Raw genomic sequence first — 25881 nt, forward strand, 5'->3', positions numbered from 1 at the left:
AACACTCTAATAAGATTTTCACAGAAGAGTGTGCAGCAATATTTGTCCCCATTTAGAGGGAGGAGGTGAGGCCGGGAATGTGGTTCAGTGGTAGAGGCTTGCTTGTGTGAGGTGTGAAGTTCAATCTCTAGCTGCAAAAATAAAAAAAAGAAAAGAAGAAGAAAACAGAAAAGAAGGAAGGAAGGAAGGTTGGTTGCTCCTAGAGGGAGAGGCAAGTTCGGTACCTTGAAAAAGACACCTGTATGTTGGGTTTCAGGACAAGTGACTGTTTTCAGAATCCAAGTGGAATCTCACACTACAAAACAATGCCAAGAGCCAAGGAAGGGAAACGCAAAACCAAAGAGGCTTCCCTTCCCATTGTCCCGATTCTTCAAAAGTTCCTGAAAACCTATGAGAAGCACTGCTCGAAGTCTCAGACATCTGTGTGCCCAGCCATCAGAAGGGACCTGAACAGCAGCATTGACAGTGAACAGAGCCTCAGGAAGGTGAGCAGGGGCCGTCTGTCTTTAGTCTTCTCTAAAACAGACTGGGGGTCACGCCTCCAGGAACAAGGGTCCTCAGTCACCCCCTCTGCATTCCTGACCCAATGAAGTTCAAAACCTTGATCATGGCCGGGACACCACGATCAGCCGAGCTCCTCTCCTACCTTTCGCTCCTGCGGCAGCACCTGTCCCCAGCGGGCCTGCCTTTTCTCACCCCGCTTCTCACCTGGAGTGACCACCCAGCTCCTCTCCCCACTCCACATCTGGAAGGTCCCTCATCATCGCAGCACCTCCCCTCCCAGCACACCAGCCATGTGCCCTGGCACTCCAAGTGAACATCTCCCCACCGTGGCCAACCCTGTAGCCCTGTCTTCAAGCCAGACTCCCGCTCACCCACCTCCCTTGTGAGACCCATCTCACGTGCGGTGAGGAATTCAGCTCCCAGAGCTCTGCTTTTCCGGGGGGTGGGGGGGAGTTCTGATGTCATCTCTTTTCTGAGATTAAATACAGGGCTTGAATGTGAGGGGGACAGGAGAGATGAGGTCACCACCAAAATAAAACAAGTACCTCATGGGAAAGGGTCAGGTGATAGACCAGATGGGGCACCTCGTGCCCCAAAGACAGCCTCGCCACTCCTTCATCACCAGCCCAGAGCGGTGGTCCGAGTTCTGATAATCAGAGATGGCAGATTTCCTAGAATGTGGAGTGCCAAACAAAACACCAGGTCAAGCAAGATTATTAGAGATGGGAGCTTTGAAATAGAAGATCATTATTCTAAGGCTACTTGGGGCTGAATCCATCCCCATCATGTTCTCCCTAAATGTGTTTTGGGGCAGGGAGATGATTCCACTGTACCTCACAACAGAAGAACCCATGTTCCTCTCTGACCTTCCCTCTTCACCCCCAGGCTGCTGCCCTTGTCCCTCTTCTTCCCCCCCTCCCCTCCCACCCCATCTGCCCTCCACATGTTACACACACAAACATCTTCCTGTTCATCCTGATGGAAAATCTTCCCACGGCTATTCTTTTTGTGGTAAACTAATTACTAATCAATATTTTCTAGTGTAGTTCTTGCAATTGGCCTCTACTATTTAATGATAAGGATTAATCATAAATCTTGCTCAAATGAGTCCTCTCAGCAATGATTTCCAATTGTTTTTACTACAATCACCAACAGAAATGCAGTTAGCATCCCAAACCCAGTAAATAAGCACCGGAGAGCATCAGTACGACCATAAGGGCTGTTGCCACTGTTGTCACTGCCTAGGGAGGGCCTCCATTATAATTCTGAATAGCATTAAAATAAAAGTCTCATGAGACAATCATTATTTTTGCTCCATAAGATGTACTCAGATAATTTCCAGTTTTTTTCTATTTTATTAAAGAGGAGAAAAGAAAAAGTTGGTTGAATCCCACTAAATTGATTTTCTGACCCAATAGCAGGGAAAAAAAAAAAAAGTCTCTGCCCTAAAGTCCACTGAGCTTTGCACGAGGCAGGAACTTTGTAAATTGGTGCTGGAGAATTGCCAATGTGCACCTGGCCTATAGTTAATAATATTCTAAAAGCTATTCCGAAGTTGTTTAATGACAATATTCCTTTTCCACACACACTGATGCCCACCTGTAGCTTTTTCTTATGCTCCAGTTTACACTTGTGAGACCTGACAACTCTCCTCCAAGCATCCTACCAGTGTCATTGGAACCTTTGCTCCTGACCATTCGAGATGAGCGCTACATGCTGGGGAAAGAGATCTGCATCTGGGGCCTTCAGCTGAGCAACCCCGAGATCGCCAGGCTTGTGAGTTTTAAAAATGTTTCTTCAGGGGGCTGGGTATGTAGCTCAGTTGGTAGAGCGCTTGCCTCACATGCTATAAGGTCCTGGGTTCAATCCTCAGCACCACACACACAAAAAAAAATAAAGTTCCTTCAGGGCTGGGGCTCAGTGACAGAGCTTACCTTGCATGTGTGAGGTACCGAGTTCGATCCTCAGCACCACATAAAGATAAGTAAACAAAATAAAGATATTGTATAACTAAAATAATATTTGAAAAAAAGACTTTGGATCTGTTCTAGGCTTACCTTTAAAAAAAATGTTCCTTCAAACTTTAAAATTGTATATAAGCGTTTAACATCATATATTCCAGCCCTAGTTTATTTGGCTATTGATAGACTTGTTGAAAGGTTTTCTTTTTTTTCTTTTTTTATCACTACATTTTTAGTAAAACATTTCAAATATATAAAAATGGAGAGAATAATAGAACTGACATCTGTAGACTTACCTCTCACACATAATCTACTTTCTTTCGGGGGGTGGTACTGGTAATTGAACCTGGAGGCATTTACCACTGAACCAATCATTAGCCTTTGTTCTTTCATTTTTTTATTAATTATTTTTTATTTTTGATATAGGGTCTCACTACCTTGCTTAAGGCCTTGCTAAATTGCTAAGGCGGGTCTTGAACTTGCAATCCTCTTGCCTCTGTCTCCCAAGTTGCTGGGATTACAGGTGTGAGCCACCACATCCGACATAATACACTTTTTTAAGGGATAAAATTGTAGATATTTACCAATATAATAGTTTTAGCTTTATTTCACTTCTTTTCCCTACCTACTTCCCAGAGGTACCACCAGCCTAAGTTGATGTGTACTGACCCTTTGCATATTTTATGCTTTTATTATTTATGTTCCTATGAGCTTAATTGTATAAATGGAATTGTACGATGTATGATATTGTGACTTACCTTTCTCATTCATATTATATTGTCAAGATTTCTCCACACTCATTACTTTCGAGTGCTGTCATATCCTATATCACACATACAATTACAGATTAACTGGTTTTTTTTAAACTGAACTTCCATTATTGCTGAAGAGAAGGACTTCACTTCTGGAACAGGCAAATAATTCAGACCAATTCTTTCGCTGACAACAGCAACATAAGCTAAAATGTGGAAAACACATGCACACACACACACACACACACACACACACACACACACACTACCAATGACCTAATGGAAGGTGGAAACCCAGGGAAGAGAACATTACGAGGACAATTATCCCTGGAGCTGTCTGGTTTAAAAGAAGGCAGTTGAGAAACAGAGAAGCTGAACAGTGCTTTTGACAATCTTGCCAACGCTAGGGAACACTGGCTTTCTGAGGAGACCCTGGTGGACCTTCCCTTGCTCTGGGCTGAGACTGAAAAGGGCTGCAGCCTAGAAACACAACTGAACCACACACAGAGAGGTCCTCAGGGACCACAGATTATTTTCTGATCATCTCAAGTTTTAATGTTAAGTTGAGGGATCCTAGATTGATGGTGCCCCATGGATTAGGAGCAAATGAAAATATTCCTTGAAAGACAATTACAACATCATATGCCTCCAATTATATCTATAAACAATTTTGTAAAGAATAAAATCCAGTATGTAAAAAAAAAAAAAAGATTCACAAGCTGTAGAAACAATGACTCTGTAAACAGCTAAACAGGCCACAAGGACTCAAATATTTGGATTATCAGACATGTACTTTTAAAAATCTATGTAAACACAGCTGGGCATGGTGGCGCACACCTCTAATCCCAGCAGCTCAGGAGGCTGAGATAGGAGGATCTTGAGTTCAAAGGGAGCCTCAGCAAAAGCAAGGCGCTAAGCAACTCAGTGAGACCTTGTCTGTAAATAAAATACAAAATAGGGCTGGGGATGTGGCTCAGGGGCCAGGAGTTCCCGAGTTCAATCCCTGGAACACTCTCCCCTTCCCACCAAAAAAAAAAAAAAAAAAAATCTATGTTTACAGTGTTCAAAGAAATATGAGACCAAAAAAGAAAAAAAAAACCCAAGATTTTGCAAAAATTAGGGGAAAAAAAGAACTAAATGGACATTCTATATAGTAATGGAAATTAAAACTTCAATAAATGGGTTTAACAGCATTTTCAACAAATTTAGAGTGATAATTAGTAAAAATGATGTGGCCAGAAGAAAATATGTGTAGTAAAGCATGAAATAACAGAAGACAGTCAGAAGAAAAGAGACCTAGTAGGTAAGTGAGGTAATCAACATATGTGTCACTGGAGTCCCAATAGGAGAAGAGAATAGAGTGGGATAAAAGCAATATTTGAAACGATAATAGCTAAGAACTTTCTCACACTGGTGAAAGACATTACCTCATATTCAAGCAGAGCTATGAATCCCAAACAAGTTAAATACAAAGAGAACTTAAAAACACCATATTGAAAGTACTGAAGAAGAGAAAATCTTACAATTGATCAATGGAAAACACACTGGAACAGTACCTGATTTTATCTTGCTCAACTTACAATTTTTTGACTTTATGGTGGAAAGTCATTCAGCATTTTATTATAAAATGAGCTTTGGTTGGATGATCTTGCTCCACTGTAGGCTAACATAAGTGTTCTGGGCATGTTTAGGGTGGGTCAGGCTAAACTCTGAAGTTCGGTACCTTGGGTATATTAAGTGCATCTACACTTAGCATTGTAAGTTGAGATGCATTTTATACATCCAGGACATAACCCCATCATAAGTCAAGGAGCACCTGAACCTTTAAAGGAGCACTAATAAAACTGACACCTGTCAAGTCCGTTATATGCATGTATAGAAACGCTACAGTCAAGACCATTGATTTTTTTTAAAATTAATGTTAAGTTAATTATAATAATACAAAATTGAAATCTGACTTCAACAGAAACCAAGGAAGCCACTCACCAGTAGAAAATCTGAGAATTTTACACCCCAAAAAGTATTCAAAAATGCAAGTGAAAAAAAAAAAGGAACTTACCAGACGCACAGAGACTGGGAGAATTTGTCACCAGCCTATCTTCCCATAGGGAAATACAAAAACATATCTTCCAGACAGAAGCAAATGATCCCTGATGGAAGGTTGGCAACTCAGCAAGAATCAAAGAGCCATAAAAAATGATTTCCTTCTAGAACTTGAAAAGGTGATCATAAATTTTATAGAGAGATGTAAATAGCCAAGCATAAGCAAGACAATCTTGGACAGGAAAATCACAGCAGGATAATTTGCTCTTACAGACATCAAGGCTTATTATAAAGCTACATAAATTAAGACAGTATAATATTGCTGCAAGGATAGATAAGTAAACCAATATAGAAGAAACAGACCACACCTATTTGGACATTTGATTCCTGACAAAGATTACCATACAGAGTAGCAGGGAAAAGATGGTCTTTTCAACCAAGGATGCTGAGACAATTGGGTATTATTATGGGGCTAAAGAAACTTGATCCCTTCTTCACATCATCCCCCAAATCATTCTGGGTAGATTATAGACCAAAAGGCAAAACAATAAAGTTTCTAGATGATATACATCAATAGGACATTGCAGTGCAGAAAATCTTTTAAGCAGAACACAAAAAGAGCCATAAAAGAAAAGATTGATAACATGTACTCCATTAGAAATAACAGCTTCTATCCAACAAGAATCACCGGCAAGAGTGAAAAGGTGGGCCATGGTGCTGGCAAAGATTTTTGCTATCTATATAACCAAAAAGGATTCATTATGCAAGATACCTAAGTAACTCCCACACATTGTTTAGTAAAAGTGAAACAAACCAATAGAAATGTGATCAGGAAACTTGAATAAGAACTTCACCAAAGTTATCAAAGAGCCAATAAATATATGAAGAGGTGCTCAACTTCATTAGGATTAAGGAGAATGCAAATTAAAAATATGAAGAGATATCTCTATGCAGCCACAGGAGTAGTGAAAATAAGTGTTTGTTAATAAGTGTCAGAGAGGATGTGGAGCAACTGAAATTTTTATATCCTGTGGTAGGAGCTTAAGTTGGTGCAAATCATTTTGGAAAACTGTTACAGTATCTACTGATTCCAAAGCAATTCTATTATGTAAGTACATATTCACCATAAATATATATACACAGGTACTAGGAGACATATAGGAAAATATTCATGTCTATCAATTGTAGAATGGACAAATTATGTTATATTCATATGGTAGAACACCATAGAGCAATGAATTGAATGAAGTACAACTATGAAAAATAAAACATGACAGGGCTGGGGATGTGGCTCAGGCAGTAGCGTGCTGGCCTGGCATGCGTGCAGCCCGGGTTCGATCCTCAGCGCCACATGCGAACAAAGATGTTGTGTCCGCCGAAAACTAAAAAATAAACATTAAAAAATTCTCTCTCTCTCTCTCTCTCTCTCTCTCTCTCTCTCTCTCTCTCTCTCTCTCTTTCCCCCTCACTCTCTTTAAAAAAAATAAAAAATAAAAAAAATAAATAAAACATGACAACTCTCACACATATAATGTAAAAATGGAGAGAGTCACAAACAAGTGTATATTGCTTTCTTGCATCTATATAAAAAGTTCAAAAAACATACCTAAATCTATGTTGTTTGTTTACAGAACTGTGACCAAGGACAGCCTAACAGAGAGCACTAGTGGGCCATTTTTTCTAATTGGTGGTTTGTTTTTTTTTTTTAGTTGTTGATGGACTTTATTGTCTATTTTTATTGGTGCTGAGGATCAAACCCAGTGTCTCACGCATGCTAGGCGAGCATGCTACCACTGAGCCACAAGCCCTGCCCCTAACTGGTGGTCCTTTAAAAGTGTCTTTTATTATCATATGATCCAGCAATTACACTTATGAGTACATATCCAAAAAATTGAAAGCAGAGCTAGTCTTGAAGAGATATTTGAACACCCATATTCATGGCAGCATTATTTTGCAACAGCCAAAGGTAGAAGCAACCCAAGTACCCTTGACAGGTGAATAAATAATCAAAATATGCAATGGACTATTATGCAGACTTAAAGAGGAAGGAACTGATTCTTGAAGAGATTCTTCAAAGAAGCTATATGGTCATTACACATGAAAGGATGTTCAACATCACTAATCACTAAGGAACACAAGTTAAAACTATAATGTCATACCACCTCACACCAATTAAGAAGACTACTATCAAGAAGCAGAAAACTGTAAGTGTTGGCAAGGATGTGGGAAAATTGGAAGCCTCACTGCAGCATGAAATAAACTTTGAGGACATTATGTTAAGTGATATGAGCCAGTCACAAAAGGACAAGTACTGTATGATTCCACTTATATAAGGCACCTAGGGAAGTCAAATTCATAGACAGAATAAAGAACAAGGACAGGGAATGGGTGGAGAGGGGACCGGAAAGTCTTGCTTAACTGTTACAGAGTTTCAGTTTTGCAAGATGAAAGGAGTTCTGGAGAGGGACTGTGGTGATGGTTGCACAATAATGAGAATACACCTGAGACCCCTGAACTCTCTTCTCTAAAATGATCATAATGTCAAGTGTTATTTGTGTGTGTGTTTTTTTTTGTCATGGTTAAAAATAATGAATTTTAGGGCTGGGGATGTGGCTCAAGTGGTAGCGCACTCGCCTGGCATGCATGCAGCCTGGGTTCGATCCTCAGCACCACATACAAACAAAGATGTTGTGTCCGCCAATAACTAAGAAATAAATATTAAAAATTCTCTCTCTCTCTAAAAAAAATATTTAAAAAAAGAATTTAGGAAGATTGAGGAGAGAAAATTATTAAAAAAAATAAAAATAATGAATTTTAAAAGATATCTTAAACATGTAACCAGCGCCAGGCACAGTGGCACACGCTGTAATCACAGTGGCTTGGCAGACTAAAACCGGAGGATTGAGAGTTCAAAGCCAGCCTCAGTAACATCAAGGGGTTAAGCAACTCAGTGAAATCCTGTCTCTAAATAAAATACAAAACAGGGCTGAGGATGTGGCTCAGTGGTTGAGTGCCCCTGACTTCAATCCCCAGTATCAAAAAAAAAAAAAGAAGCTTTTATTCAAAGAGTCAGTCGGGGTAGCCAGTCCACTGAAGCCAGAACTAGAGGCTGTGCTCAGGCATGTGTGATGTGATCTTTCACAGACCCTTCCAATGTGGCCCTCTTGTGCATCTGGAGGTTGCTAAGGGATCTGTGCTGGAGACCAACAGTGCTGGTGCCCAGGGTGTGACACCACCAATCTCTGGTTGGGAGTGGTGGGACCTGGTCAAGAGCCTGTTTAGCATGGACACTGACGTGACATGCCACATGGTCTCCTCTGTCAAACACAGCAGGAGAAACCCAATCCAGCACTCAGACTGGCATCTCTCATTACAGAGGCCTCAGGTACCTGCCCTGTTGTTAAGGTTACAAGTGCCTTTTTATTCCCAGCCAAGGTATAATTTGGAATCCTATATACAACCAACATGTCATTACCTCGAAGAACCCTAAATCTTCCAAATCCCACCAAGGCCTCTTCTAGGCTTAAATTCTGAGCCAAAGGAATCCTTAGACTGTGGTGCTTCTAATTGCTGAAAAGTGACTTTGTGACATTCTCATAATTTATAGTTTTATGTAGCCTCTCCTTTCAGTTATGTAGGGATTTAACTGTCAGTTATATCCTCAGTTACTGATAGAAATGGCCTTGCTATAGACACTGGGGCATGTAGGGTGGGAGTGGCACTCCAAATGCTCATGTGCTGTCCCCAGTCCGGGTTTTTCAGTAGTAAAAGCATCCAGAGGCTGAATTCGCACAGACCAGTTCTGAGTCGACCTCCATACCCTGAGAATACCATGACTATGAATGACAAATAACTTATTATAAAGTTTTTGTTGAATTATAAGATCGGCATATCTGTGTCTCTCTACCTAAAAGCAAACAACCATAGGAAAATACATTTGCTGATTAGAAAGTCAACATCTTAGTCTGCTGGGGTTGTCATAATGAAGTATTATAGGCTGGGTGGCTCAAGCCACAGAAAGTCATATCTCACACTTCTGGAGGTGGGAGCCTGAGACAGAGGCGTTGGTAGGGTTGATTTCCTGAGGCCAACAAGAACCCAACAAGAACAACTTAAAGGGGTTGGGGATGTGGCTCAAGCGGTAGCGCGCTCGCCTGGCATGCGTGCGGCCCAGGTTCAATCCTCAGCACCACATACAAATAAAGATGTTGTGTCCGCCGAAAACTAAAATAAATAAATAAATATTAAAATTCTCTCTCTCTCTCTCTCTTTAAAAAAAAAAGAACAACTTAAAGGAGGAAAAAGTTTATTTTGGATCCCAGTTTATTTTGGATTACATGGATCACATGGTCAGCCAACTCCATAGCTCTGGGCCCAAGGTGAGACAGAACATCATGGCAGAAGGGTGTGGTGAAGGAAGGTTGCTCAGGACAGAGCAGCCAGGCAAAGCTTGCAGTCAGCTCTCTTCTTCCTAAGTCTTCTCATGGTCTTCACTCTGGACATTTGTGTCCAAATTTCCTCCTTTTATAAGGACACCAGTCATATTGGGCTACAGCTTATCCCATGATCTCATTTTAACTCAATTACCTCTTTACATACTCCATCTCCAAATGCAGTCACGTTCTGAGGTACTGGGTGCACATAATTCAGCCCCTAATAACATCAAAAATCAAATCCTGAAATACATCTCGCCTCATCATAAAGCTTAGAGTTTCTCATATAATTCTTCAATGAATCTTTATTTTCAAGGAAAACCATTTGATTTTTCATGCCCTCTTTTCCTTGGTTGATTAAAGATTATCTTCAAGGCAACAATCTTGAAGAAATAGGTGCAATTGATGTGAGCAGCATATGAAAGCACGGAGCGCACCTGTCATGGTTAAGTAAGCGTGCTTTAAATCTTGCCTTCTCAGGCGTGGTTTCTGGAACTGAAGGGTCGCGCTACCTCTCCATTTACCACCTTGGAAATTGTTGATTGCAAGATGGATCTCTGGTCTCTAGGGCGGCTGGGGAGGGCTCTGCAGTTGAGCTGTTTGCATTCCCTTGTCCTCGATTACTGCAGGTAAGGCTGGAATGTGGAGTTCCTCAGGTAGCAGGGGAGGCAGCAGCCAGGGGTGGCCACATCCTCAGCAAGGCATGGCTGAAAAAGGACCCTCCAAAACCTCCTGAGAGTTGATGTGCCTGAGTATGTCAGGGTTTTCAAAAGAGTCTCTTCCACTCATTTGCTCTTTGAACAAATATCTGTCGAAGGCCAATTTATAGAAGACACTGTGCCCACTGCTGGGACAATACATATGTATATGAGGCAATGTTGCTGTCCAAGTGAGTCTTCAGTACAGTGGAAAAAGACATGCTCTTGACTCTGCTAATGCACCATGGAAAGTCATGTTTGGATACATGTTTTGTGGTACTTCAGATGAAGTGATGGGTTAGTGGTCACCAGGAGAGGAGCAGGGGAGAAAGGTGAGGTGCTAGGGAGGAGCAGAGCATGTCCTTCATAGAGCTGGGGTGCCAACAGGGAGGGTCTGGGGGTGAGAATAATAATAATAATAATAATAATAATAATAATGCCAACAGATGGTTATTGAGTGCTTACTGTGTGCCAAGCATCTTCAGGGATTAGCTCATTTATTCTCCCAATGACCTATGGGATTTCCAGCCCTAGACTAGAGATGAGAAAAGACTTGTTCAAGGTCATCCACAGATTAGGAATGGAGCCCTGATGTGAATCCAAATTGCCTGACCTCAACAGAAATTGCAGGTTAGCAGCTTCTGGGTGAAGAATTTTCCTTCGTGAGCTGTGAGTGCCCACCTCTGATCCATGACACTGGATTTTCCGGGCTCCATTATTTATCATCCACAGACAATTTCAGACTGTTTATATGGAAACTTTCTGATTCCGTTGAGATGATTTCCACTTTAAAAGTTGCGGAGTCTGTGACTCTTCCCATGTAGCCAGATGGGGTCTTGTACCCAAAAGACCAGTGGGCCATGAGGTGAGAGAGGAATGATTCCTGCCTGAAAAATGATGTCACAGAGACACAAAGTCCCTTAAAGAGAGAGGGTCCTGTCAGGACCATGGTGATACTGAACAAGTCCATCAACAAAAACTAGGCAGAATGGGCTGGGGTTGTGGCTCAGTGGTAGAGCACTTGCCTAGCATGTGTGAGGCACTGGTTTAGATCCTCATACAAAAATAATAAATAAATTAAATAAAGGTATTGTGCCCATCCACAACTAAACAAATGAAAATAAATTAAAAATTTAAAAACTAGGCAGAAGGACTCCCAGCCCAGGGTAGCAGAAAGCCCAGGATCCTCAATACACCCTGCGGCAAATGCAGGATCGGCTTGGGCGTCTCCCTGATTTCTCACACTCTACTGGGAAGAATCAACCCCACTGCTAAGAGACCCTGCTAAGCCCCAGGTCCTGGGAGGGACCCTATGCGGTGGAAAGAGAGGAGAAAGAAGAAATTCCCATCTTCAGGAATCAGCTTGCCTTAACTGTCCGTTAACATAATTGCTGATGCCAAAGCATAGAAATCTAGAGTTATCAGGGTTGGGTAGATGGAAAGCGCCACCTGAGACCTCAACAGAAATTGCAGGTTAGCAGCTTCTGGGTGAAGAATTTTTCCTTGCAAGCTGTGAGTACACCAGGCAAGATGCCCTTCATTTACCTGCATGACTGCACCCCCATCCAGCTGGGATACTGGCATATCAGAGGCCCTCCATAATTACTTGTTAATCAGTTAATACATTTAAAAAGTCACTTCTGATAATATTACCCACCTCATTCTAAAGTTCAAGCCTTGACATTGCCAAATCCTTGATGATGTCACTGTACCTCATTGAACCTCAGTTTCCTGACCCATTCATGGTACCAATCCCTACCCAAGCAGGGTGTGGAAGATGCTTGCGATTTCACTCTGCCAACTAAAGACTGTGGGTCCAAGGTGATAGAGCACAGAGCCCCGATCGGAGAATGAGAAGTTGAACTTTCCTGAACCTGCTCAGGACATACCTTATAAGGCCCCTCCTTATAGGGTCTTTGGGGTCTTCTCAGCCTCCTCCCATCCATGTCTATAGTGCCAACCTCAAGGCTCAGAGCTTGTTCTCCCTCTGTTTGCTGGAATGGGCACTTCAAACCATCCTCTGCTCCCTTTGCGCAAGAGTCAGCCTTCTGGTCCCCTTTGGTCTACACCTGGGCTGACCTCCCCCTCCCCCCCCCACACACACACTGCCAGCCCTGGCTCTGGAAACCCAAGCCAGGGCTCAGAAGAAATGCCCCTCCCTGCCCTGGGGAAGGCTTTATGATTAGTAATGCAACCAGCTACAGAGGTTTAAAAATTGCTAACTTGTTCCTGTCATTTCCTGTAGATTTGGAAATGAAGAAATTGAGAGTATTTTCTCAGGCCTGGAGAAGCACCAAAGGCTTCGCAGCCTCAGTCTGCGTTACTGTGGGCTGGAGCCCCCGAGTGGGCAGCGGCTGGGCTCCCTCCTCAGCCAGAGTGCCATATGGTGAGGCATGGTCCCTCCTCCCCCGCTCGTCTTGGCAACGTTTTCTCTTCAGTCACACAACCCATCGTGACAGTTATTTTGATTGTTTTTTCCTAATATAAGAGAAAGATCCATTAGCTAAGTCTGGGGATCAAAGGTGTCAGGCTGAATGCTATTGGCCAGCTGACACAGTCACTAGATCTATTTATGACATGGCCTATTTTTTTATTTACTATGATCTATTGATTGATTATTTTATGGCTAGGCATATACTTTACCGCTGAAAATCCTTTTCTATATTTTATTGGGGCATTAAAATGATACATAATATATAGTATATAATAAATAGATAATAAATAAATACATGCATGCCATATAACAATGTAACTTGGTCAATATTGCTCCCCAGTATCTTTTCTTTCCCTCCCTTCCTCCATCCTTCTAATCCCCTTCCTCTACTTTTTTGGTCTCTCTTTGATTTTCATGAGATCCCCTCACCACTTTTTTTTCCTTTTCCCTTTCTAGCTTCCACATAGGAGAGAAAACACATCACCCTTGACCTTCTGAGTTTGGCTTATTTTGCATGACATAATGATCTCAACTTCCATCCATTTTCCTGCAAATGATATAATTTCATTATTCTTTATGGCTGACTAAAACTCCATTGTATACATATACCACACTTTCTTTATCCATTAAACTATTGAGAGATACCTAGGCAGGTTCCATCATTTGGCTATTTTGGGTCACGCTGCTATGAACATGAGTATGCAGGTATCAGAGAAGACCTTAAGCCCTGATTTGAGGAAGTGGAACTAACTCTGGTGAACAATTATTTCGCTCTCTTCTCCAGTGAACTGCACCTTGACGGTAACTACTTGCAATGTTCTGGAGCCCGGGCTCTCCTCAGACCCATGGCGGAGTATGCAGAGATGCAGGGGAGACACCAGCCGGCCATGGCCTTACCAGACTCTGGAAATCCCCCTCAGCTGCTCCAGAGTAAGCACTGGGAAACCTGGCCCTATGTTCCTTTGGGGGCCACCTGGAAGGAGGAAACTGCTTTGTGATTAAAAGTGACCTTCTTATTGGTCAATGGAGATTCTTCTTTAGATGTACAGGAGGCAGAATAATGGCCCCCACAAATGTCTTTGTCCTAATCTTCAGAACCTGTAAATGTTACCTCTTATGGTAAAAGAGGCTCTACAGATGTGATTAAGTTCTGGATTTTTGAGTTGTGGAGATTAGCCTCAACACATGGGTGGGGACAATGTAATCCCCAGGATCTTTATAAAAGGCAGCAGGAGGGTCAGAGTCAGAGAAGCTGTGACAACAGAAGCAAAGTTTGCAGTGAGGTCAGCAGCAAGGGAATGTGGGGGTGTCCAGAATCTGGACGAGACAAGGAAACTAATTTTCCACAGGGTCTCCAAAGGAATAGAGCTCTGCTGACACTCACCATTTTTGACCTATAAGATCTATTTCAGCTTCTGACCTCCAGAATATAAGATTAACTAAACTGGTATTATTTTAAACCACTTAATTTATTTTCACTTGTTACAGCAGCAACAGGAAACTAATACAGTATGTTTATCAGATTCTCCGGGTTAAAAGTGAAAGCTACACAACAGGATTAAAGAGCAATATGGGCTTATTGACTCACATAACTGGGATGTCCATGGGCACAGCTCCCTTCAAACCATGTCATCAGGAGCCCTCAAGTTTGTTACCCCTGACTCTGGTTTCCCTTGGAGGGCTGGCCTCCTCTCCCAGGCTTTCTCCAAGCAGAAAGGACAGCTTAGGGGGCTGGGGATGTGGCTCAAGCGGTAGCGCGCTCACCTGGCATGCGTGCGGCCCAGGTTCAATCCTCAACACCACATACAAACAAAGATGTTGTGTCCGCCAAAATCTAAAAAATAAAATATTAAAATTTCAAAAAAAAAAAAAAAAAAAAAGAAAAGACAGTTTATATACCTGCCAGAAGCCCCAGGGTTACATCATTGTGATTTGTAATCAAGCAGAAGGCAAGCCTCTTGCTTCCAATAAGAAGGGATTTAGGTCACATACTTACCTGTTGGGTCAATCTCTGTGTAGGGGTGGTGAGCTATTGGCCAGAACTGATGAATCACACACTCAAACATTCATCACATGCAGAGGACAGAGCTCTGTGCCCAGCGGCCCTGCCATCATCTCATAAAGAGGGAGTAACCATCCTGAGGCATAGGGGAAGACAGATGCTGGACAGACAGGAACAATAGCTGTCTATTTTCCTCTAAATCACTTCTCATCTGTTTTAATAGATTCTTTTTTTTTAAAGAGAGAGTGAGAGAGGAGAGAGAGAGAGAGAGAGAGAGAGAGAGAGAGAGAACTTTTTTTAATATTTATTTATTTTTTTTAGTTCTCGGCAGACACAACATCTTTGTTGGTATGTGGTGCTGAGGATCGAACCCGGGCCGCACACACACCAGGCGAGCGTGCTACCGCTTGAGCCACATCCCCAGCCCTGTTTTAATAGATTCTAAGGATGCATATTCATGACACATTTTAAAGCTGACGACTTTTTAATAACTGGTCACAGCAAACTGTAGCAAATGGTTAAGAGCACAGACAGAGGCCTGGGTTCAAATCTCTTCATGTCTTTGAGCGTGTCTTCCAGAAACAATCTAACTTCAGCCATTTCAGCTGCAAAATGAACACAATGATAATTAGCCCATAATGGTCCGTGAGAATTATGTGATTTAATGAGCGTACTTACTTAGTACGATGCCTTGCTCAGAGTAAGTCCTTGAGAGACATTAATTATCATCATCACCATAGCAACAACAACACCTTCCCAGGAAAGCAGAATCTTCAATAATATTGGTAAATATGATTGCTCTATTTGCTGGGGGAAAAAAATGAAGATAAAGAGCTTGATGTAAAGGCCACTTCGTGGACGTGAAAACAAATAACTTGTAACAAATTCATATACGTAATGGTTGTTGCCTGTTTCGGGACCTTCATCAGAATTATATAGGTCATCTGTTGAATTTGATAATCCAGCTAGCCCTATAACTAGGCAAAAGGAAACTGGAAAAGAATGTTTAATATCAAATATACTTTCCCTGTGCTATTTTTTATTTTTATTTTTTTATTGGTTGTTCACAACATTACAAAGCTCTTGACATATCATATTTCATACATTAGATTGAAGTGGGTTATGAACCCCCAATTTTACCCCAAATGCAGATTGCAGAATCACGTCGGTTACACATCCACAATTTTACATAATGCCCTATTAGTAAGTGTTGTATTCTGCTACCTTTCCTATTCCCTACTATCCCCCCTCCCCTCCCCTCCCATCTTCTCTCTCTACCCCATCTACTGTAATTCATTTCTCTCCTTGTTTATTTTCCCATTCCCCTCACAACCTCTTATATGTAATTTTGTATAGCAATGAGGGTCTCCCTTCATTTCCATGCAATTTCCCTTTTCTCTCCCTTTCCCTCCCATCTCATGTCTCTGTTTAATGTTAATCTTTTCTTCCTGCTCTTCCTCCCTGCTCTGTTCATAGTTGCTCTCATTATATCAAAGAAGACATTTGGTATTTGTTTTTTAGGGATTGGCTAGCTTCACTAAGCATAATCTGCTCTAGTGCCATCCATTTCCCTGAAAATTCTATGATTTTGTCATTTTTTATTGCTGCATAGTACTCCATTGTGTATAGATGCCACATTTTTTTAATCCATTCATCTATTGAAGGGCATCTGGGTTGGTTCCACAGTCTAGCTATTGTGAATTGTGCTGCTATGAACATCGATGTGGCAGTATCCCTATAGCATGCTCTTTTAAGGTCTTCAGGGAATAGTCCGAGAAGGGCAATAGCAGGGTCAAATGGTGGTTCCATTCCCAGCTTTCCCAGGAATCTCCAAACTGCTTTCCAAATTGGCCGCACCAATTTGCAGTCCCACAAGCAATGTACAAGTGTACCCTTTTCTCCACATCCTCGCCAGCACTTGTTGTTGTTTGACTTCATAGTGGCTGCCAATCTTACTGGAGTGAGATGGTATCTTAGGGTGGTTTTGATTTGCATTTCTCTGACTGCTAGCAATGGTGAGCATTTTTTCATGTACTTGTTGATTGAATGTATGTCCTCCTCTGAGAAGTGTCTGTTCAGGTCCTTGGCCCATTTGTTGATTGGGTTATTTGTTATCTTATTGTCTAATTTTTTGAGTTCTTTGTATACTCTGGATATTAGGGCTCTATCTGAAGTGTGAGGAGTAAACATTTGTTCCCAGGATGTAGGCTCCCTATTTACCTCTCTTATTGTTTCTCTTGCTGAGAAAAAACTTTTTAGTTTAAGTAAGTCCCATTTGTTGATTCTTGTTATTAACTCTTGTGCTATGGGTGTCCTATTAAGGAATTTGGAGCCCAACCCCACAATTTGTAGATCGGAGCCAACTTTTTCTTCTATCAGATGCAGAGTCTCTGATTTGATATCAAGCTCCTTGATCCATTTTGAATTAACTTTTGTGCATGGCGAGAGAAAGGGATTCAGTTTCATTTTGTTGCATATGGATTTCCAGTTTTCCCAACACCATTTGTTGAAGATGCTATCCTTCCTCCATTGCATGCTTTTAGCCCCTTTATCAAATATAAGATAGTTGTAACTTTGTGGATTAGTCTCTGTGTCCTCTATTCTATACCATTGGTCCACCCATCTGTTTTGGTACCAGTACCATGCTGTTTTTGTCACTATTGCTCTGTAATATAGTTTGAAATCTGGTATCACTATACCGCCTGATTCACACTTCCTGTTTAGAATTGCTTTTGCTATTCTGGGTCTTTTATTTTTCCATTTTTCCATATGAATTTCATGATTGCTTTATCTATTTCTACAAGAAATGCCGTTGGGATTTTGATTGGCATTGCATTAAACCTATAGAGAACTTTTGGTAATATCGCCATTTTGATAATGTTAGTTCTGCCTATCCATGAACAGGGTATATTTTTCCATCTTCTAAGATCTTCTTCTACTTCTCTCTTTAGGGTTCTGTAGTTTTCATTGTATAAATCTTTCACCTCTTTTGTTAGGTTGATTCCCAAGTATTTTTTTTTTTTTTGAGGATATTGTGAATGGAGTGTTTTTCCTCATTTCCGTTTCAGAAGTTTTGTCGCTGATATACAGAAATGCCTTTGATTTATGCGTGTTGATTTTATATCCTGCCACTTTGCTGAATTCATTTATTAGTTCTAGTAGTTTCTTTGTAGACCCTTTTGGGTCTTCTAGGTATAGAATCATGTCATCTGCAAATAGTGATAATTTAAGTTCTTCTTTTCCTATTTTTATGCCTTTAATTTCTTTCATCTGTCTAATTGCTCTGGCCAGTGTTTCGAGAACTATATTGAATAGAAGTGGTGAGAGAGGGCATCCTTGTCTTGTTCCAGATTTTAGAGGGAATGCCGTTAACTTTTGTCCATTCAGAATGATGCTAGCCTGAGGCTTAGCATAGATTGCTTTTACAATGTCAAGGTAAGTTCCTGTTATCCCTAGTTTTTCTAATGTTTTAAACATAAAGGGATGCTGTACTTTGTCGAATGCTTTCTCTGCGTCTATCGAGATGATCATATGGTTCTTATCTTTAAGTCTATTGATGTGGTGAATAACATTTATTGATTTCTGTATATTGAACCATCCTTGCATCCCAGGGATGAATCCTACTTGATCATGGTGCACAATTTTTTTTTATGTGTTTTTGTATTCGATTCACCAGAATTTTATTGAGGATTTTTGCATCTAGGTTCATTAGAGATATTGGTGTGTAGTTTTCTTTCTTTGAGGTGTCTTTGTCTGGTTTCGGAATCAGGGTGATGTTGGCCTCATAGAATGAATTTGGAAGAGCTCCCTCTTTTTATATTTCCTGAAATAACTTGAAAAGTATTGGTATTAATTCTTCTTTAAAGGTTTTGTAAAACTCCGCTGTATACCCATCCGGTCCTGGGCTTTTCTTGGTTGGTAGTCTTTTGATGGCTTCTTCAATTTCATCCATTGATATTGGTCTGTTCAAATTGTGTGTATCCTCCTGACTCAGTCTGGGCAAATCATATGACCTAAGAAATTTATCGATGTCTTCACTATCTTCTATTTTATTGGAATATAGGTTTTCAAAATAATTTCTAATTGTCTTCTGTATTTCTGTAGCATCTGTTGTGATATTGCCTTTTTCATCCCGTATGTTAGTAATTTGAGTTCTCTCTCTTCTTCTCTTCGTTAGCATGGCTAAAGGTCTGTCGATCTTATTTATTTTTTCGAAGAACCAACTTTTAGTTTTGTTAATTTTTTCAATAGTTTCTTTTGTTTCCATTTCATTGATTTCCGCTCTGATTTTAATTATTTCTTGCCTTCTGCTACATTTGCTGTTGTTTTGCTCTTCCTTTTCTAGTGCTTTGAGTTGGAGTGTGAGCTCATTTATTTGTTGGTTTTTTCTTTTTTTGAGGAATGACCACCAGGCGATGAATTTCCCTCTTAAAACTGCTTTCATTGTGTCCCATAGATTCTGATATGTTGTGTCTGTATTTTCATTTATCTCTAAGAATTTTTTGATTTCCTCCTTTATGTCTTCTGTAACCCATTGATCATTCAGTAACATATTGTTCATTTTCCATGTGATGTAGGATTTTTCCTTCCTTCTTTTATCATTGATTTCCAGTTTCATTCCATTATGATCAGATAAAATGCATGGTATTATCTCCACCCCTTTATATTTACTGAGGGTTGCCCTATGGCATAATATATGGTCTATTTTTGAGAAGGATCCATGTGCTGCTGAGAAAAAAGTATATCCATTTGATGATGGTTGATATATTCTATATATGTCAGTTAAGTCTAGGTTATTGATTGTGATATTGAGTTCTATAGTTTCTTTATTCAACTTTTATTTGGAGGATCTGTCCAATGGTGAGAGAGGTGTGTTGAAGTCACCCATAATTATTGTGTTGTGGTCTATTTGATTCTTGAACTTGAGGAGAATTTGTTTTATGAACGTCACAGCACCATTATTTGGTGCATAAATATTGATAATTGTTATGTCTTGTTGGTGAATGGTTCCTTTTAACAGTATATAATGTCCTTCTTTATCCCTTTTGATTAACTTAGTCTTGAAGTCGATTTTATTTGATATGAGGATGGCCACCCCTGCTTGCTTACGAGGACCGTGTGCGTGGTATATTTCTTCCCATCCTTTCACCTTCAGCCTGTGTATATCTTTTCCAATCAGATGTGTCTCCTGGAGGCAGCATATTGTTGGATTTGTTTTTTTAATCCATGATACCAGCCTATGTCGCTTTATTGGAGAGTTTAAGCCATTAACATTCAGAGTTACTATTGATATATGGTTTGTATTTCCATCCATGTTTGATTATTTATCCTTTTTTTGAAAAAATTTAGTTTGTTTCTCCATGATTATCTTTCCCGTCACCCTCTGTCTTTACTGAGGCACTTCCCACTGATGGTTTTGGTTATTGTTTTTCATTTCTTCCTCGTGTAGTGTTTTGCTCAATATGCTTTGCAATGCTGGTTTTCTGGCTGCAAATTCTTTTAACTTTTGTTTATCATGAAAGATTTTTATTTCGTTGTCATACCTGAAGCTTAATTTTGCTGGATACAGAATTCTTGGTTGGCATCCATTGTCTTTCAGTGTTTGAAATACATTGTTCCATGACCTTCTTGCTTTCAGTGTCTGTGATGAAAAATCCGTTGTTAACCTTATTGGTTTACCCCTGAATGTAATCTGTCTCCTTTCTCTTGTAGCTTTTAATATTTTCTCTTTGTTCTGTATATTGGATATCTTCATAACAATGTGTCTTGGCGTTGGTCTACTGTGATTTTGTGTGCTCGGTGTCCTGTATGCATCTTCAATTTGTATATCTGTTTCCTTTTTTATTTCTGGAAAGTTTTCTGTAATTATTTCATTCAGCAGGTTACTCATTCCCTTGGTTTGAATCTCTGTACCTTCTTCTATCCCGATGACTCATAAGTTTGGTTTTTTTTATGTTATCCCATAACTCTTGGATGTTTTTCTCATGATTTTTTACCAGCCTTTCTGAGTTGGCTAGGCTCTTTTCAAGATGATTTATTTTGTCTTCATTATCTGACGTTCTGGCTTCTACTTGCTCCACTCTGTTAGTGATACTCTCAATTGAGTTTTAAATTTGGTTTATCGTTTCCTTCATTTCTAGAATTATTGTTTGATTATTTTTTATAATCTCTATCTCCTGATAAAGATGCTTAACTTCTTCTTTTATCTGTTTATGTAATTCATTCTCAATGTGTTCTTTCGCTGCTTGAATTTGCTGTCTTGTATCCTCTTTAAGGTTCCATTCCATCTGTCTAAGGTGTTCCTTGAGTTCTTTATATGACCATTTTTCTGATGACTCTAGGTCCTCCTGAATATTTAGGCTGTCCTGCATTGTTTGTACTCCTTTTCTTCCTTGCTTTTTGAAGCTGCTCATGTTACTTCTTGTTCTGTTTGACTGATGAGTTACTGTTTACTCCTATAAATTTATTTGATGCTTGGGAGGAAAGGTATTAGAAGGGAAGGGAAGAAGTTACTAAAGAGAATGAGAGTAAGCAGGTAGAATTCAAGGAAGGGGGGATAAGATAATTGAAAAGAAATGAAAAGACAAAAAAAGAAAAAAATAGGAAATAAAAAAGAAAAAAAATTTTAAATATAATTTAAAAAAATTAAAATTAAAATTAGAAGAAAAAAAATTTTAAAAAATTATAAAAAAAATTAAAAAAACAACAAGAAAGAAAAATGAAAATGAAAGAAAAACCCAAATCAAAAAAAAAAAGAGAAAAGAAAAAAAAAACTAATAAATGCAGTCTTAGAGTTTGATTAACTTCTCTTCCAGTAGGTGGCGCTGTGCCCACCAGGCCAAGTTTCTCCTGTCAATACTCGGGAACCAATCACTGTGCAGCAGCTCCTCCTCCCAGACTGGGCGAGTCTCCAATCCTGAGTGCCTAGGGCCTCCTCTTGTGTCTAGTCACTTCCCACTTTTCCTCTAGCCAGGCCCCTCTCACGGGTGCCGCTCACCACAATACTGGCTACACGCCAGGTCTGCTGCTCCCGGGAGCCCTGTTTTCATGAACGACTGGGCACACTCTTCCAGTTTGCCATTCCCTCAGACCCTAAGTTTGTAGAGCTTGGGGCTGAGAATCCTCAGCGAATTTTACTTGCCCTCCGGTAGCCACGCCCCCGGTAGCTAGTGCAAGAGACCTCAGCTGTCAGCCCTGGTGGGAGCGGTAGTTCCGTGCCACGGGTCCCGCGCCACCTCTGATTCCCTCGGGCTGGCTATCGTGCTCACGGGAGAGCTGGGAGGGGCCCTTACGGGAGAGCTGGGAGGGGCCCTTAAGGTTTCCCCGATGTGTGGAGAGGGAAGGCTAGGGAATTACACACCTGTAGCCACAGGATTCAATGAAGTTATCTCCTCCGCCACAGTCTGATGACGTCAATTCTCTGCCATGGTGGTATCTCTTGCAAATGGCGACAGTTCGTTTCCCTTTGCCGGGTGACCAATGCAACGGGTGGGTCCTTACTGTCTCTCCCAAGCCCCGTTTCAAACCTGTAGCCACTACCTATGAAGGCTCGGTTGGCATTTACCTCCGTAGGATCAGAAGGGCTGACCAGTTGTTTCAGCGGGATGGATTAGTGCTGAGTCACAGCTGTTTGTCTGCGGGAAGCAGGCGAACGGGAGCTTGAATTCAGCCGATCCGGGCTCAGTGTGTGTTCTGAGAGGCCCAGACTGTTCGCCCCAGATCCACGTCAGCTCAGCATTGCCTAGTGATCCCGCTCGTCGGGAGACCCGTTCCTGCTACTGGAGCATGGAGCAAGGGTTTCGGGAACTCGACGTCCCGGCTCCCTGTGCTATTTTTTAAAGCCATGATCCTATGTATGAAGTCCTGCATGATAGCTTTGGAATCTAAATAACAAGTGGATCTGTTATTGTTGTTGTTTGTTTGTTTGTTTTTTAAGAGTTGGAAATGTAAAAGTGGTGTCTCAAGGGCTTAGCATGTGGCAGGTGAGGACAGGTGTGGGAATCATGAGAGGTAACTTGTTACAGCAGCAACAGGAAACTAATACAATATGTTAATCAGATTCTTCAGGTTCAAAGTGAAGAAACATGAAGATCCCCCTTTCCAGATGTCCCAAGTGTTTTCTGCTAAAAGGGACAGTGACACTTAATATGGAGAGTTCTGGATTTGTTTTCCCAGGGTTGGAGTTGAGGGCAGAGAGTGTCTGTCCTGTCATTCCCCACAGGTGCCCCGGGTGGGTGGGAACTGTGCTGGGGCTGGGCCCTGCCATCATGGGTCAAAGGACAGAAGCTCTTATAAGTTTTCACTTAGGGTCTCAGAAATAACGACAACACCCACCACAAATTCAGGTACATTTCTAGGTTCTTCTCTTTTCCTAAGGCTGTGACACTAAAATCCACTGGAACCTTCATTTATTTATTTTTTTCATTTTTTAAAATTTCAATTTGTTATATATGACAGCAGAATGCATTACAATTCTTGTTACACATATAGGGCACAGTTTTTCATATCTTTGGTGGTACCCGGGAACCTTCATTTTTATCCCATTTCAGCTGGTACATTTAACTATTCTGAGTTCCCCTGGATAATTGTTTTCATGTTCTCAGGCTGCCATAACAAAATGCTGCAGGCTGGGGGGCTTACACAACCAAAATTTTATTTTCTCACAGTTCTGGAGGCTGAAAGTCCAAGATTAAGGTGCCAGCCAATTCTGTTCCCACTGAGGGTTCTTTTCATGGCATGCAAAGGGCCACCTTCTCACTGTCTCCTCACGTGACCTTCCTCGGGACATCAGGTGGAGAGAGGGAATGAGCTCTCTGGCCTCTCTTCTTACAAGGACACTGAATCTATCAGATCAGGGCCTCGCTTTCCTGACCCTATTTAACCTGAATTCCTTCCTTAGATTCCCCATCTCCAAATACAGCCACATTAGGGGTCAGGGCTTCAACATATGAATTGGGGCAGACAACAACATTCAGTCTATAACAGTAACATGCACACCAGCACAGAGGAAAAGAACCTGTGTTTCAGAGCTGGGATCATAGACCTCAGCTCAAGCAAAATTATTTTTCCCATCCTGATTTAATATGCCAGCAGGATTAGCCTTAAATAATAGAATAAGAGGCAAGTGAGGCAAGAAAGTTCAATGACTGTGTGTCACCAGCAGCCCCTGCCCCATCTCATTTTCTTTTTCCATTTTAACTACAATATACTTTATAAATCCTGATGTCTTATATTACCTCGACTGTCAAAGGGAAAGCAATTGCACAGATTGTCCTCCAACGACCCAGGGTCATCTCCAACCTCCCCCACTAACCAGGATTCTGGTTTTGCCTTAGTGAGTGAGGTCAGTGGAGGTGCTGGCCCTCACCTGGCCATGGGTGAGTATGGAATCCACCTGGACTTTGCCACCCTAAAATAGGATTCTTGAGCAGAAGAACCTGGTGTCTCACCCCAACTACCTGTCATTTCATGATCCTGCCAGATCCTTGTTGCTGTCCTGGCCCCTGTCCTTAGATAGCCTTGCTCTTAGAACCCAGTACATGAAAAATTTCCCAGGATATGTTGGAAAGGGTGTGAGTGATTGTTTGTTTGTTTAATAATTGTAGCCTAGAAATTTAATTTTCATTTTATTATTATTATTTGTTGGGTACTGGAGACTGAACCCAGGGGAACTCTACCCCTGAGCTACATCCTCAGCCCTTTTTATTTTAGATTTCAAGACTGCTGTATTATATGTGTAGTTCTAAAAGTTGATTAATAACTGCAGAAGAAATTTTTAATACTTTACATCATATTTATTGCTTTATAGACATATGAGGATATGACCCCAAGAAATTTTTAAAATTTAAATATTTAGACACATAGCATTTTTATTACAGAAGAATTTTACACGATGACCTACAAATGACTTTCAAATACAAATTAAGCAGAATGAAAATAAAAATAACAGCACAAGAAAAAAAGGGAATAATATAAAACTTTCAACAACTGAAGAAGAGTTTGCTTGGGTTTCATGTTGTTTCTGATGTTTTACTGAATTATAGTTGGTGTCAAATTGCTTGGAGTTGAGATTCCGTTTGACTGATGTAAGAGAATAATGATACAACAGATTTTATTTTAAAAATGTCAACATTTGCCATAAGCTAAAAAATTTTTGAAATTTTAAAACTTATGAAAAATTTAAATATCAACCTAAAATTGTACAAGGTATTCCTTGAGGATGTTATGAGAGAACCTTTTTTTTCTGTGCTGAGAATGGAACCCAGCTCCTCATGCAGACTACACAAGGGCCTTACCACTGAACTGCACCCCCAGCCCAGCAAATATGTATTGAGATCACTGCTTAGTAAGACCCAAATGTTTGGTTCTCTCCTCTCTGTATGAGCTACTCCCAGGCCTCCCAGAAACTTCTTTCTGCTAGAGTCAGGCACTATGACTTTCTATTGCCAACAACCAAGGGGGCCCAAATAGCTCACAAATGGCTAATGACAAATTTGTTTTCTTGGTTACTTGTTACAACATAGGAATGCAATCTTAGTAATGATGCACCTTCCTCTGCTCATTGTTTGTTCTGACATCCATCAGATATTCCCCTATGTGCTTAGGTTATGATGGTGCACAAAACAAAGATCTCTCCCCCGGAGGAGGGGGCTGGAACGCAGCATGCATGGGTGTGTGCATGCATGTGGAGGGTGGTCAGGCAATTTTTAAAAGGTGCAATAAATATACATATGCGACAGTTTGGAGGAAGGTGATAATTTATATGAAAAAAGGAAAAGAGCAAGGTGTGGGAGTCTGGGAGTCTGGGGAAGGAAGACAGATGGCCTGTGATTTTTAAGTAGACAGTTGAGTGCGGCCACCTTGAAGAGGTAGCATCTGGGAACAGGCACAGCAGTGATGAAGGAGCCCCACAGAAGGGTGCAGATGAGCAGACCAGGCCCGGGGAACAGCCTGGACCAACGTCTAAGACCTTTGCATGTAAGAGCAGCAGGTGCTAATATATTTTTCAGGGACCAGTGAGGAAAGGACCCTGTAGCTGGGAAGGAGCTGAGGAG

General features: G+C 40.9%; 1 protein-coding gene across 1 annotated transcript in view; it reads left to right on the forward strand.

The window, feature by feature from the left end:
* Positions 1-305: 305 nt before the first annotated feature.
* LOC308652773 (uncharacterized protein) overlaps positions 306-25881 on the forward strand; it is a gene marked incomplete at both ends in the record, with an annotated part of 40695 nt that continues 15119 nt past the window's right edge. The window contains 5 exons of the mRNA XM_081300808.1: positions 306-485; positions 2128-2280; positions 10174-10322; positions 12637-12777; positions 13610-13755. Of these exons, the coding sequence (XP_081156934.1) occupies positions 306-485; positions 2128-2280; positions 10174-10322; positions 12637-12777; positions 13610-13755 (769 nt within the window). The remainder of the gene's footprint in view (positions 486-2127; positions 2281-10173; positions 10323-12636; positions 12778-13609; positions 13756-25881) is intronic.

This window comes from Spermophilus citellus (assembly GCF_964194105.1).
Source record: "Spermophilus citellus genome assembly, chromosome: 7".
Classification (NCBI taxonomy): domain Eukaryota; kingdom Metazoa; phylum Chordata; class Mammalia; order Rodentia; family Sciuridae; genus Spermophilus; species Spermophilus citellus.